The 14,368-nt window shown below is 33.4% G+C and overlaps 1 protein-coding gene across 1 annotated transcript; it reads left to right on the top strand.

Annotated features, from left to right (window-relative positions):
* Positions 1 to 377: 377 nt before the first annotated feature.
* Positions 378 to 13,232, top strand: LOC134259412 (uncharacterized). Its single transcript, XM_062741997.1, has 7 exons — positions 378 to 605; positions 710 to 1,019; positions 6,401 to 6,529; positions 8,193 to 8,588; positions 12,249 to 12,367; positions 12,660 to 12,761; positions 13,197 to 13,232. The coding sequence occupies exons 1-7, from the start codon at positions 378 to 380 to the stop codon at positions 13,230 to 13,232; spliced, it is 1,320 nt and encodes a 439-aa protein (XP_062597981.1).
* The last annotated feature ends 1,136 nt before the right edge of the window (positions 13,233 to 14,368 follow it).

Here is a 14,368-nt window from a genome sequence, read left to right as displayed (position 1 = left end):
TTACTTGTTTTTGATTTATAATTTAATTATCTAAGATTTTTGGATGGGGGTTTGACATTAATTAAAGAAACCATTATAGTCGGTATAAAAAGTGAATAGAATTCGGTTTCCCTGATTTTATTGATTATTTTTCAAACATGAAACGTTTCTTGTGTTTTTTGCGTTCGTTCTAATAAGCTTGTTTGGATCGCATCACAAGCTTTCCCAGTTCTTACAGACGGAAATATGAAGAACTCATCAGGTATAAAAAGTGAATAGAATTCGGTTTGCCTGATTTTCTTTATTATTTTTCAAACATGAAGCATGTATCGTGTTTCTCGTTTGTTTTAATAAGTTTGTTTGGGTCCCACGCTTTCTCAATTCTAACAGACGGCAATATGAAAAACTCAACAGACTTAGACTTCGGTTCACTTGATACTAAACACGTCGATGTATTTCGACAGTTACTAAATCAAGAGACCTTGATCCGAATGACATTGGTGAAAAATGTCCACGCACTGATGAAAGACATGGTGTCCCTTCAACAAAGTCTCGTGTCTTCAGAAAGCGAGATATCTTCGCTGAAAGAAACAACCACCAGAGAAATATCCGAGTTGAAGAAAGAGGTGCGATCGCTTAAGCTGGAAAACAATCGATTAAGCAACAAAGTTACCAAATGTAATGAGGATATTGAGTCTTTAAAAGAAAATTTAACAATGGTGGACGCCAGTCGCCGAGTGTTCGAAACACAACTGCTAAAGGAAAACAAGTGTTTGAACAGAACACGTCCGGTATCTTAGCAGACATTAAAACTGAAGTTCGGTATTTGTCCATTACGCTTCTGGACCTCCATAAACACAGTCTGGAAATCGACAAGAATATTCCGGAACTCATTGACAACAGATACAAATTGATATCAGGGAGACTTAATGATTCTCTGGAGGCTTATAACACAGAACTGAGATCAGCCAATGATAAACTGAGTTTGGCTCTAACTGACCTTCAGAAAAATCAACAGACCATGACAGATTCCTTATCTGGTGAGTACAATATAAAATCAAAGTACTGAAAGTACTGTTAGACGGAGGCTTCATGTATGAGAGAACACAAAAAAGAAATATACATTGCTGTTAAGAATATTATGAGGAATAATGTGTAGTTTTTTTTTCAATTCAACATTTTTTAAAAGGATACTCCAATATTCATGAGATTGTTGGGATATTATAATTTCATCTTCACCTTGATTAAAATTCACTGTTATTTAGATCAGATACTTTCAATATTAAACCTTTCAACGTAAGAAACAGTAATTGACTAGGCCTGGTTGACATAAAACTTAGACGGGCTAACTTTTTATCTCAGTCTCACTTAAGGAATATATAGTGAGACTGAGATCAAAAGTGAGCCTGTCTAAATTTTATGCCCCCAGGCCCGGTTTGATGAATGTAGGTCTAGTATGTTCTGGTCATGAGCCCACTGGCGGAATTAAAAGGGGCTCCAGGCCCCCTAGGCCTCCCTTTTGAGTCCAAAAATACACAATATTTGATAAATGAATGTTTTAATTGTGGCTCTGGGCCCCTTCCTTGACCTCAAACTGGTCCCCCTTTTTCAGAATTTCTGGATTCAGCACTAGGCCTCAGCCAGTCGGGAGTTTCCATATTTCAAGATATTTTATTTATAGGTCACAGAGACCTACTGTTAACATAATAACATGTGTGTATGACATGTAACAGCTACCAAAATCAAAATTTCTCGGCCTTATTGTAATAGTGTTTTGATATGAGCCAACATGGAAAAAGAAGCAGCCAGATAATTGGACATGAACAAAATAATACTTGTATAATATTGTACAGTTTGTCTTAAATCTTTGTGATACAAAATGGGGTGACCTAGCTTGAAAGCAACACAGAATTTTTTTTAAGTAATACAACTTCATTAACATGCAAAAAATGTTCGTGCAAGAACACAATTTTTTTAGTGGAATAAAATATTATACTTTCTTACTTTATGTAAACAGAACAATAAAATTCATAAGACTTGTTATTTCACAAGTTTAAATTGTCTTTGGAGAACTATAGTATCGCTTACAATAACAAAGAAATATCTTGACAAATTTGACAATCAATATTTCTGGAAGTATTAAATGTAGTATTTTATCATATGACAGATTTAACCCAAAAAATGTCTTTCTTTACTCGTATACCAGTGGAAATGGTTGTCCTTTTCAGTTTATCTGTTTAAAACAATCATTAACAATGAGAAATGATTACAAATTACATGTACGTAGAGAAAAATTTATAAATATATAACTATGATTTCTGCTTTTCAGTAACTCTGTTAAAACAATCACTTTACCAATGATGTAGGGTAAAAAAAAATTGACATGAATACCAATGATAAGAAATACATGTAATCTTGTATATAAAACAAATAATTAAAGTTTGAGATGTGAAAGAGGTAAAACACAAGTATCAAATGCAAATAAGGATAAAAGATATGACAATAAGACAACTTATCAAATGCAAATAAGGATAAAAGATATAACAATAAGACAACTTATTTTCAGAAGATATAATTTTTAATTATTAATCAGGATACAATGTGATAAATCATATAAATCCTATGAACCAAGATTTAGGTTGTAACCAAGGGTCAAACGTTACAAATGCATATCGATCTCAATATCAGAGTTTGTTTCTCTCTTATCTAATGTGAGGGTACGCCAAACACTCAAACCGCTTGTAGAAAGTGTAAATTTATTTTCATGTGTTTCCTAAAATTATACATATCAAATAAACAATTCAAAACTAGACTGTAAATATTTCTACAGATAAAAATATGTTTATTCATCGATCCTTGTCAGGTTGCAAAACTCACAAGAAACCTATTGACGCAAGCGTCAAAAATCGGCCGCAAACCAATTTATCGGTCCTTTCAAGAAGAAATTAGAAAAGAAATGAAAAATGAGATTACAAACAGCAATCAAGCACAAAAAATTCCATTAAAACTGAAATGCTTGATCTATTATTAAAATATCTTATATTTATCCCTGTGACATAAAACATTTGCATGAAACATTGCATGATTTTCTTCAATACATAATACAGGTACATTGCATAGTCATCTGCGTCTCCACACTTAGTTTGATACAGGCAAATTCTGGTGGAAGTTTTTACAATTAAATATAAAACTTAAGTTTAAACTTATCTGTAATTAGATATAGTTTTTACTTTAATAAAAGAAACAATTGATAAGTGGGGCTCCTCGAACACTCTCCGTGGATGTTACCCCCCCCCCCCCCCAAATTCCCTCTAGATCCGCCACTACATTTCTTCTCGTTCTTGTTTTGGTGTTAGAATCGGCGGGAAAAGGTTCGGCATATTGTAAAACGCGCTTTATCATAGTCTGTTGGAACAAATCTCCTAATATTCTGTCTGATAAAAAATTCATAGTAAATCACATCTTCTATACATATTCCGTAGGAAATGTATTTATATACACGTCATTTTAAATATATTCGACAAATCCTGTTTATTTAGAAAAAGTAGAACTGTTTGTTTATACTTGTATGTGACGCGATCTTTGTTTTAGACTATGCCTATCCTGGCGGCCCGTGTACCAGTGAAACTCTTGGGAATTCTATTTTTAGAGCGACTCTGGTAATGAAAACAATTCCACCGATAGATGGTGCTTGGTGAATCCACATTGTTTACATTCTTGGGCAAGACAATCCCTATACACGGAGGCTGTCATCCAGCCTCCGTCTTAAAATGCAAGTTTTGTTGTTAGCTTTTAAAAAGATGTCTAGTTAAATAACTCAAAAAATATTGAAATTTGTTAATTTTTTAGCTCTACTGGTCAGAGACCAGAAGAGCTTATGCGATAGTAATGCGTCCGGCGTCCGTCCGTCTGTCCGTCTGTCTGTCTGTCCGTCTGTCTGTAAACAATTTTTCTACATGCTACTCCTCCTACAGTTTTGGTCTAATTTCAGTATAACTTGGCACACAAGTAGACTACACTAAGATACATAATTCTGTATATCGGTTTTTGATTTCGATGAACGGTGTTGCCGTGGTTACTAAAAATAGAAATTTCTGTGAAATTCTTTCAAAATGCTACTCCTCCTACAGTTTTGGTCTGATTTCAGTATAACTTGGCAAACAAGTAGAATACACTAAGATACATAATTCTGTGTATCGGTTTTTGATTTCAATGAACGGTGTTGCCGTGGTTACTAAAAATAGAAATATCTGTAAAATTGTTTCAAATTGCTTATCCTCCTACAGTTTTGGTCTGATTTCAGTATAACTTATCACACAAGTAGACTACACTAAGATACATAATTCTGTGTACCGGTTTTTGATTTCGATGAACGGTGTTGCCGTGGTTACAAAAAATAGAAATATCTGTAAAATTGTTTCAAAATGCTACTCCTCCTACAGTTTTGGTCTGATTTCAGTATAACTTGGCACACAAGTAGAATACTCTAAGATACATAATTCTGTATATCGAATTTTAATTTTGATGAACGGTGTTGCTGTGGTTACTAAAAATAGAAATGTCTGTAAAATTGTTTCAAAATGCTACTCCTCCTACAGTGCTCTTCCTTTGCTATAAGTTCAAACCAGTAGAGCTTCAGTCTCGACAGAGACTTCTGGTTTTCTATTTATAATGATTAAAATTGTAGAGTACTTTTTAGCCCTGCTAGCCGAAATCTTTCCCTTACTTGTGGTTCTTAATCTAATTTTCCTTGCTTAATGCTTGATATTTTAGAAGAAATTTTTAAAAATCGCCCTTACGGCATACGTCATGCTGAGACTTCTGTTTTTTCCTTGGAATATTACATCAACATGTTTTTTTTTCCACTGTCATAAACAACAAGCATTCTGAGAGTGTTGCCTTAGCAATACTAGTCCCCTATCAGCAAGCGTAACCTGGTTCCCATTTAAATTTGAAAATGCCTTGATTCCTGCAAATATCATTGAATCGGAACAAAATGCAAACTTGATTTTAAACTCGTGAAGGTAGAGTCAATTACCAAAAGTTAGTTCAATATACCGGTATATAAGCGTTTGGAAAAAAAATTGCGAATAACCCCATCTCCGCTAGCTCTTAAGGATTTTTAATACGCTACTCATTAACCCTTGGCTTACAGTGTTAAAAAGCTGTTTTTTCTCAAGTTGTGATATGGGTGGATCACATCGTTCCTGTGATAGACAACCAAGTGAGACAGACTGACAGATAGACTGACGGACGGACGGACAGACATACTGACAGACGCTTATAAAAAAAAAACCTATAGTCCCCTCCGTTTTCATCATAATATAGGGGAATATTTAAACGACGATAAAATCTTAATTTACTACATGACAGAAGATTTAACATACGAAAACAGTGAGAAACTAGAGCAAAGCTCGTTGCAAAGCAACGAGAAGGTCTTCCGTCCTGTTTTGACTGGAAGTGACGTCATCAAAAAGAAAGCAATGAGCTTAGTCGTCTCCAGTCACTTTATAATTTCAATTTTGCATCAAAACCTTAAATAAGAAGCTATTTTTGGCTACTTCCGGTTTGACCGGAAGTGATGTCGATGGACAGAAAATTAAGTTTTGTGCTTCTTGTGATATATGTTACCCAAAAACTTGTCAAGAACAGCAAAAATATGCATTTTCTGACTACTTCCGGTTTGACCGGAAGTGACGTCGCCGGACGCATTTTGACGACTTCATTAGATTTAACTTGACATTTTGAACAACATTGCTTCTTGGGTGTATAACAAATTCTCAATACTTTTTGAGATATCTGGAAAAAACTTTTGGCCCCTCTAGATCCCTTAATTTAGGGGTCAGCCCTTTTTTCGAGATATCATTCAAAAGATCTTGTAATTCTGCACAAATTTTATTCTATATGTTTTAACAAAATATTTTTAGTTTAGAAGATAAAAAGCAAAATATGTGTAAATTTTCGCTCTTTTTGGCGTTCTAATTTTTGACCCATATATAGCACCATCTTGAATAGAGAAATCGAAAAACAAAAACCACTATGCACAACTTCAATCCTTCTATTATCTAAAATCAGTAGAATTTTTGCTCCAGCTTTAGCCGTCTCTGAGCCTTTGTCTGGAAACGAAAGCCTATAAATTTTCGTTTAAAGGGAAATAACTCAAAACCGGAAGTGACTTTTTGAAATTTTAGTCATCATTCTGATAGAATTTAGTGTCGTCTATCAACTCTGAAAATTTGAGCAAAATCCATCGAGAAATGAGTGAAATATGAGGCCTCAAAGTTGGCGTCTAGGAAAAGGAATAAAAAAGAATAATAAGAATAATCTTAATCATCAGAATCAGTAGAAGGTCTTCCGTTGGAAACGGAAGACCTTAATAATTAACATACCCCACCTTATCTTCGTTATTCTGTTTTTACAGATCATATGAACAACACAATGGAAGACCTACAATCGGAACTCAAACAGACTCAGTTTGAACAATTAAAACTCTCGTCTTCTTTGTCATCTCTTGAGGTGCTCCGATTGAATTTTACCAACAGGCAGTGTGGTATGTATTTAAAAACAGATAAATGATAATTTTTTTAGCATTGTACATTTTGTTTAAGTGGGGCTTCTGTATCATTTACGGCGTTATCTATAAAGGATGGGTATTCGCTTTAACAAAAGAATTGACCTATAGGAGAGAACAATTTCCCGGAAAAAGTGACATTTAAAATTCAATCTTTATTTGTTGTTTTCTACCGGATATATGTCTAAATTTTTTTAATTTGTTTTTTGTACCTAAAATTTATTATTTACAACTTTACAATAAACTTCCAAAGTTGATCGAAACACCATTTTGTCCTTTAAAGTGTTGATTTTTGCATGAATTTTGGCCTTAAAGTCCATCAGGGCAGGCCTGTCCCTAAATAAAATAATGATATTTTGATAGGTTAGGATGTAAGGAATAATTTAAGATAAGATTTTTTTAGGGGCACCCCTGCCCTGGGGTCGAAATTCACAAAAAAACCTACAAAAAATAAGGAAACCAGATTTTCAACATCTTCTCAAAATTTATGCCATTCATTCTTATAGTCAGACTAGCTCAGTTGATATATGCGCTGACTTTTATACCTTGGATACTCTCTTTTTAAAGTCGGGGGTTCGAATCCACCTGGTACAACACTTATAAAGTTTTAAATTTCGCCTTTTCAAAGACTATTTTAATTTTTTTCTAGACTTGTGTATTTTTCCTTCAATTGTTTATCCCTTATGCATTCCCATTCTTGATATAAGAAACACTAAAGAGATATCAAATCGTAACAATCCAATGTACAATTGTCAGTCAGGTGGAACGAACCTCAGTATAAGCACACTTTCTCCGAGGACAAGAATAACTCACTATGTGTTACTCAATACAGGTATTCCTGGCAGCATTGAGCTGCGATGAATTTCAATTGTATATATCCCTTAGAATTTAATCACATTGATTTTGGCTTCATATTTCAGTAAATGCACTCACTTGGATTTCATGTAGGCCTTTATAATTTGCACACATTAAAGACAAGTTTTTTTTATTATATCCACGGATAAATAGCCTAGACATTAAGAATAGAATTTCAGAGGCAGTAGACATTACCTTTATGCACAATGAGAAGTAAAGAAAAGTATCAATTATTACATTTGGAGATAACAAACTCAGAAAATCAATAAAAAGGGTTCCTCCTATCTCTACTCACTGAAATAAAGATTTAGGAAAAACAAATTGTTATATGTATTCAGCCTAATGTCATTAATCAGAACGGAAATCGACAAGCTTTTTGTAGAGAATAAAACCAAGCCCGGTCCTATAGGTCAGATCCCTACTTATAATGAAGTGATCCTTCTCACTTCTCTATGCTGAAAAATCATTTAAAATTGTAGTCACTAAATAGCAAAATTGATCCCAACTTGGAATTAACATTTATTTTATTGATAATTACCCTACACCTTTCTATAGTTTACTAAATACTATTATTCATACACAATTGATGTTTGTGGAATTACGATTTAGTTTTTGTTTGTTATCCCTAACTTTTTGAACTTTGAATTCACTCTTAAATACCAATAATTTAATTAAAAATTAATTAATATTTATAGTTTGATTTAGTAGTAATTTAATACTAAATTAAATTAAATAAATACTCAAATCAATTGAAAGTAAAGTGAAATATTTCTATTGTGTTTTTTAGGTGTGTCAACAAAAGTAGCCTTCACCGCGGGTATAACGTCACAGGACACTTCATGGAGCGGAAGTACACTGGTTTTCCCCAAGATAATATTTAATACAGGTGGAGGTTACAATCCCACTACAGGGATGTTCACGGCCCCCGTGGACGGGCACTACGTCTTCTTTGTCTGTGTACAGAGTTATAATACAAATGAAATTTGGGTGGACATTGTATTGAATGGAGAATCTCAGGTCAGAACAATGGCGCACGACAAGCATGATAAGGATTATTTCGAGACAGGGGTTAACCTGGTTGTGTTAAGGCTAATCAGGGAGACAAGGTGTGGGTCAAACGTAGTCGAGGCACAGGATACTATTCCGACTCTGTACCTATCACAACCTTCTCTGGATTCCTTTTGTAAAAAAAAAAAATGATTACCGTAAGGAAAGGATGAGGACAATGTGTCTATTGGTATAGTTATCAGATACTCACAAATTTATAAAAAGTCGATTTTTAATGTAATAGATTCCCCGAAAATATTCCGAGACATGCAGTTGGTTTCAGTCGAGTTTAATGATATGCATGTGTTTGAAAGAGGATCCAAAATAAATGAACTACTAGTATTTAATATTGCTTCCTACAAAAATTAGTTAATTATGATTTATTTGTCTCGTCTTGTATTTTAACTTTTTATATTTGTATAATCATGGGTCTTCTGATTTTATCAACTTTGTGAATTTAAGTGCACATTCAACTGCGATAGCAAGAACTTGGAATAAATTTGCATGTTCCCCGAACGTTTCGTTTCGTTATCAATCTTAACTATATGTATGCATCCCATTGTACGAGGTTGTACGAGTTATCGTCCTCGCACATAATGAGAAAGAATTTGCAAGAATAAATATTTAAACATCTTGCTTAAAATTCCAACTATCTTGGAAAGATTGGCTGACATAAAAGCAACCAAAAAAAAATTTCTCATTACAATTATGAAGCGAAATCCTGTGAGATTTCAGAACCTATAATTCATACTTTATAAGAAATATAAAGAAATAGTGCAAGAAATGTTAAAATTATTCGAATTTGAAATACAATAATTCACATTAATTTGGCAAATTTTTATAAGAATGAAAGATTTTAGTCTATATATAGAAGTCAATTATTCAATAATGATTTTAACAGTCATTTATTTGTACTACATGTAGAATTTGTACATGTACGAAAGATACAAATAGAAAATCGCCGTACATAAGCAAAAGCTAATTACTATAATAATTGTTGTGCATATTAAATGTTCACGTACTTAGCCTGAAGGCTGAAAATTTCAATATAAGATGTAAAGTGCCTATATTATCATTACCGGCCGCACACACAAGTCATATGATATGAAAGTTTGAAGTCGCTGCGCGTTTCTGATTGAAACAATTTAAATAAAAATATTTAACATTAATATAATAGTATATTAAAAAGAGTGTCTTGTTTGACAAGAACGCACAATAAACATAAAATTAATTTTTTAATAAAGAATGACTCCCAGTGAGGTAAATATCTCATCCAATCCTAATATTGAGAAACTTAGACATGTTTGAGCAATATCCTATGCAGAGTTGTCGTTTTATCTCTCAGACACCTCTGCAATGCGTCAATTTTTGACATTCTAACGTATAAAACGTGAAATTTGAAGGATTGTTTCAATTTAAATTAATAGTTTTGTATTGATTTAGTAAATAAATTATCTATCTCAAAACTCAGACATAACCATAGAAATTGAATTATAATGAATTAAAACAAACGCACTATTTCTCGTGTTTACACTGTGTATACGCGAGCCAACGACAGAGGTATATACACGTATAAGCCGATGTTTGAGGTGCGGAGAAGTATGTGTTGAGCATAGTCTAAAGCAAAGACCCCGTTATGTATATTGCACAATTTTACTTTTTCTTTTTAAACAGGATTTGTCGTACCTATTTATATTAAAATGACGTGTATACATGTACATATATAAAAAATTTCAAAAATATGGTTAAATGTTAATTCATCAAAAGACTTAGCAGGCTACAGAATATTACAAGATTTGGTCCTAGCAGAAATAATGCACGTTTTACAATGTGCCAAGAATTTTCCCGCTACAACTCAAAGAAACTGAAAGAGAAGAAATGTAGTGGCGGATTTTAACTTTTCCTAAGTCCAAGAGAGAGCAAGGGGCCCCACATTCCTATTAAATTAAACATTTATAATGTCAGGTGGCAGCTGCAGCTATCATTAACGACTACATAACAAATTAAACAAGAAACATATATTGACGCAAGCGTCAAAAATTCGGCCGCAAACCTATTAATTGTTCCTTTCATGAAGAAACTAAAGATCTGTTTTAAAATAATTATATCTTATATTTAACTGTTAATATATATAAATTATCCTCGTGACATTAAACGCTTGTGCACAGCATGATTTTCTTAATTATATAATGCATGTTCAGTATTACATGTATATATAAGCAAGGTATCCCTGGTCCTCTGCCGTGGGCCTGTATAATTAAGAGGCATTTACATTAAAAGTTTAAAACTAAAGTTTTATGTAATCTACAGCAAGATATGCAGTTTTATAAATTTCCTTTTTTTCAGTACATGCTACAATTAAATCAGACATGGATGTAAAAATTAGCTATAAGATATTGATTTGGATTGTTGCTGTCCATTCTATTTCAACACGTATGTGTGTTACTTCAATTCAATCTGTTCATTAAAGTTTCATTGAATCTTTTTTTTTATTTAAAAAAAACCTTCAAAAATGATATGATTCGCAAATACTTCATAATCCTTGCGTATGTGTTTGTCTAGCATGCTTTAATTTTGTCATACTTGAAAGTATGTATGGTGGAAGGAATTTTTATCCAAATGAAAGACCTGTGCAGTGGTCCTAGATAGGAGAGAGCATGTGGATAGGAATTTGCTTGTCTTACACAATATTTAAACAATAAATATTATTTCCCAGTGCGGAATGTTGAAAAGCAAATTATTTTATTTACAATACATGAAAAATTATGAGAGCCTGCAGTTATGAAATAGTATTAAATTTTATGTGCAGGGATTGGTACTTTCACACAAAGTCAATTGACATCTGTTGAAAAATGTTAAAGACGGATAACTAGTATATTATTCAGAAATGGTGTCTGGTAAAAATAAATAATACGCTGTAAACCTCAAAGATGAGAAGTTTTGTAATCTACCTTATGATGTGAAACGGTGTGTTCAATCTTAATAGCGATGACCTTAAAAACACGACAACCGTTGTCTATCCCTCACAGAGAAGTAAGTCATCCATGTTTACTAATTATACGATAAGTTGTGTGTTATTTTAGTTGACATTGCCATCTTGTCGCTCCGGTACATAGTATTTGAGGACTTTTTGCATTGTGAAAATAAATTACGAACAATGATCAATCTAATAAACTGAATGAACAAAACGAATCGTGAACATGGCAAAAACAATTGCCCTCTGGAAAAGCAGGTGTGGGATCAGGTGCCAAGGAAGAGTAAGCATTCCCTGTTCACTAGGTAATTATTGAAGTCAATTTTAGATTATTGCTGCATAGTGACCTGTTTTAATTAATGAAAATTTTGATTCGTTAATTATTCTTTTTAAGCTTGCATCTCAGATTTTGAAAATTGTTGTGCACGGTAGTTTTCCTTATTTAAAAAACCAAATGAATGTTCAACGCCAAATAAGGTATGTTGATTTTTCCTTTTTATTTTAAATGAAATAAGAAATCTAAGATTGGTGGATTCTTCACTGTATGCAATAAACTGAAATATATCGTATTTTCAGCTGTCTCTGGATAAAGCTTTTTATAAATTATGTGGTATATGGAGATACTTTAAAGTTAAGAGATCCCGTTGACTTCATCAAACAGACTTCAAATGGAAATTAACAGTAGACATTTTAACCTCCTACTTGCGCATTTTACATCTCATAGATAAATTTTTGGTTATTTGAATTATCTCCTCTGGAAAGTTACAAAACACTGATGTACTTGTCAACACTTTTAAATAAAAAAAATCGTCAATTTTACAGTCCCCTTCCTTCGTCCAACAATGTCATCGGCTGAGAATAACGCTGCTGCATTATGGGTAACCTGGGATCCAATGTCAATTACAAGGGAGGCTATCAAAGGAGTTTTTCAAGGTTTTGAGGTCCGTTAAATAAAATTTATCCTGTTTCTCTCTAATCAAAAGGATAACAAGCTTTGCGCATTAAGTTAAATTCTTTCATTTTGGGCACTCGCAATTTATAAATTCATTTTACGTCAATCTTTTTTTTTTCATTTTACAAAAACGGATATTTCAGATTAATGTATCAGGTGCCAAGGACCCTAACCGTAAGGGGATATGATTTTTAGTATGTGCTTTATATATTCTCATTCAGTCATGAAAAAGGAGGGTATTGTCAAAGTATATCGTAAAATGTTGTTTGTATTACTTCCAGCGCCATTACTGTATCCCGAGGTTGTTGACATCCTGTCAGATGAGCCTAACAGAGTGTATGTCAAATGGAGAGGCGTGTCCGCGTGACTGTTTGAGTTACAAGGTAAGTAAAGGGGAAGATATTGTGAAATAGACCTTAAGGAATATTAGAAGAATTCTTTTTTTATGCGTTTTTTCGTTTTGCACTAGTTTCACTTCTATATGCGATGGTGGCTTCTTGGGAAAAAAATATCAAATCAGCTAATGATTATTCCATTGTTGGTAAACACACCTACGGGGTGGAATAGCCAAAGGTTATGTCTATGCCCTCTGTGTACTTGGTTTTAGCAAGGGAGGAAACGGTAAAATGAGTCTCACACAGTATTTTACTTTAGGTGAATTTCAATATTTAAATTCTAGTACATAAAATTATATTGGAGAAAGTTTTTTTGATTACCATTAACATCCATATTAACTGTAAGCACAATAATTTCTTATTTACCGGTATCAATATTAAAGTGTATATTTTTTTAAAAACAGTTCTGTTTTATCTTTGTAGGTGGTAGAGTACATGTTGACTCGAGGATATCCGTAATAAAATTGGCGGGAACATCACTTAGCCCATCCCTGGTCACCCTCTGCTTTCTTTGTTTTGTTCAATTAATTCTTTAATCATCTCACCTAAGACCCACGAAAAATCCAAAGCATATAGAAATCCATATTATTCTATTTTGATTTTCGATTTATTTTACTCTTATTGCCTGACGTTACGGCGTCAGGCTGTATAAGGATTGATATTGGTAATGACTAGATGCTATGGCGTAAAAGAAGTCGAACATGAGTTATCGTTCATATATCGAGTTATCGTTCATAAGATGCGTAATACGTCATCACTAAGACCTATTCACTCGTACATGGAATATTCCACATGTGTTAAGATAAACAGAAATAAAATAAATATTCTTTAATCATATTTATTCGATTAGTAGTTTATATTTTTTTCATATGTAATTTACAATGGGGTTATTATATATAAATCCCTATGCCGAAAATTGGAAATGTCAGTATATATAAACAATTTATCAATATAAATTAATCATCAAACATGGATTAATTATAGAAAATCGTGGATTGATTTTAATGAAAAATAAAAGGAGTTGAGGTATAGTACTTGATATATTTTCTTTCTATATATTTATTTGTATTTCGGTTAATGCAGTTTGGTTGTTATGTGTATTGCAAATGGAGAATGCACGGGGGGGGGGGGGTATTACCAACTGGAGACAGGCATCAATCGTTAAATGTGGTTATGTAAGAAACGAAAACCAAAGGTGTTTAAATGCTGTCTTAAGATCCTTGCTCCAATTTTTCACTCATGGGAACACTAACAATTGCCGTTGGAAAGCTGCTCGACACCCTGGGTCATTGAGCAGTGAGGGACCTTTTTCGTGCCAGCACCAACAGCGACAGGGAGGGGTGCAGCGGTTGTTTGACAGAGTTAAGGAGCCAAAAAAGGCAACAACCACACTAAAATTATTGAATTATTAAATCTTATGCATATATTGTAAAGAAAATGGGGCCCTGGTCCCCTCCACAGTGAGGGACCTTTTTCGTGCCAGCACCAACTGCGACAAGGGACCTCGGTTTATACGGTCTCATTGGAGAAACGGTCTCCACGTCCTTCAGAGGGATTCAAACCTGCAACACAGGGATTATCTCCTTAATCCGCGA

This window comes from Saccostrea cucullata, unplaced genomic scaffold, assembly GCF_032062105.1.
Source record: "Saccostrea cucullata isolate Sc308-1 unplaced genomic scaffold, CSIRO_AGI_Scuc_v1 ctg840, whole genome shotgun sequence".
Taxonomy (NCBI): Eukaryota; Metazoa; Mollusca; class Bivalvia; order Ostreida; family Ostreidae; genus Saccostrea; species Saccostrea cuccullata.
This window is presented reverse-complemented; position numbering and strand designations above follow the sequence as displayed.

Bases quoted from the DNA above. Each gene is read 5' to 3' on its own strand.
- LOC134259412 (XM_062741997.1), top strand. From the start codon at position 378: ATGAAAAACTCAACAGACTTAGACTTCGGTTCACTTGATACTAAACAC. The intron at 606-709 runs GTGCGATCGCTT...GGTGGACGCCAG, and splicing joins TATCCGAGTTGAAGAAAGAG to TCGCCGAGTGTTCGAAACAC. The intron at 12,368-12,659 runs GTCCGTTAAATA...TATTACTTCCAG, and splicing joins GAGTTTTTCAAGGTTTTGAG to CGCCATTACTGTATCCCGAG.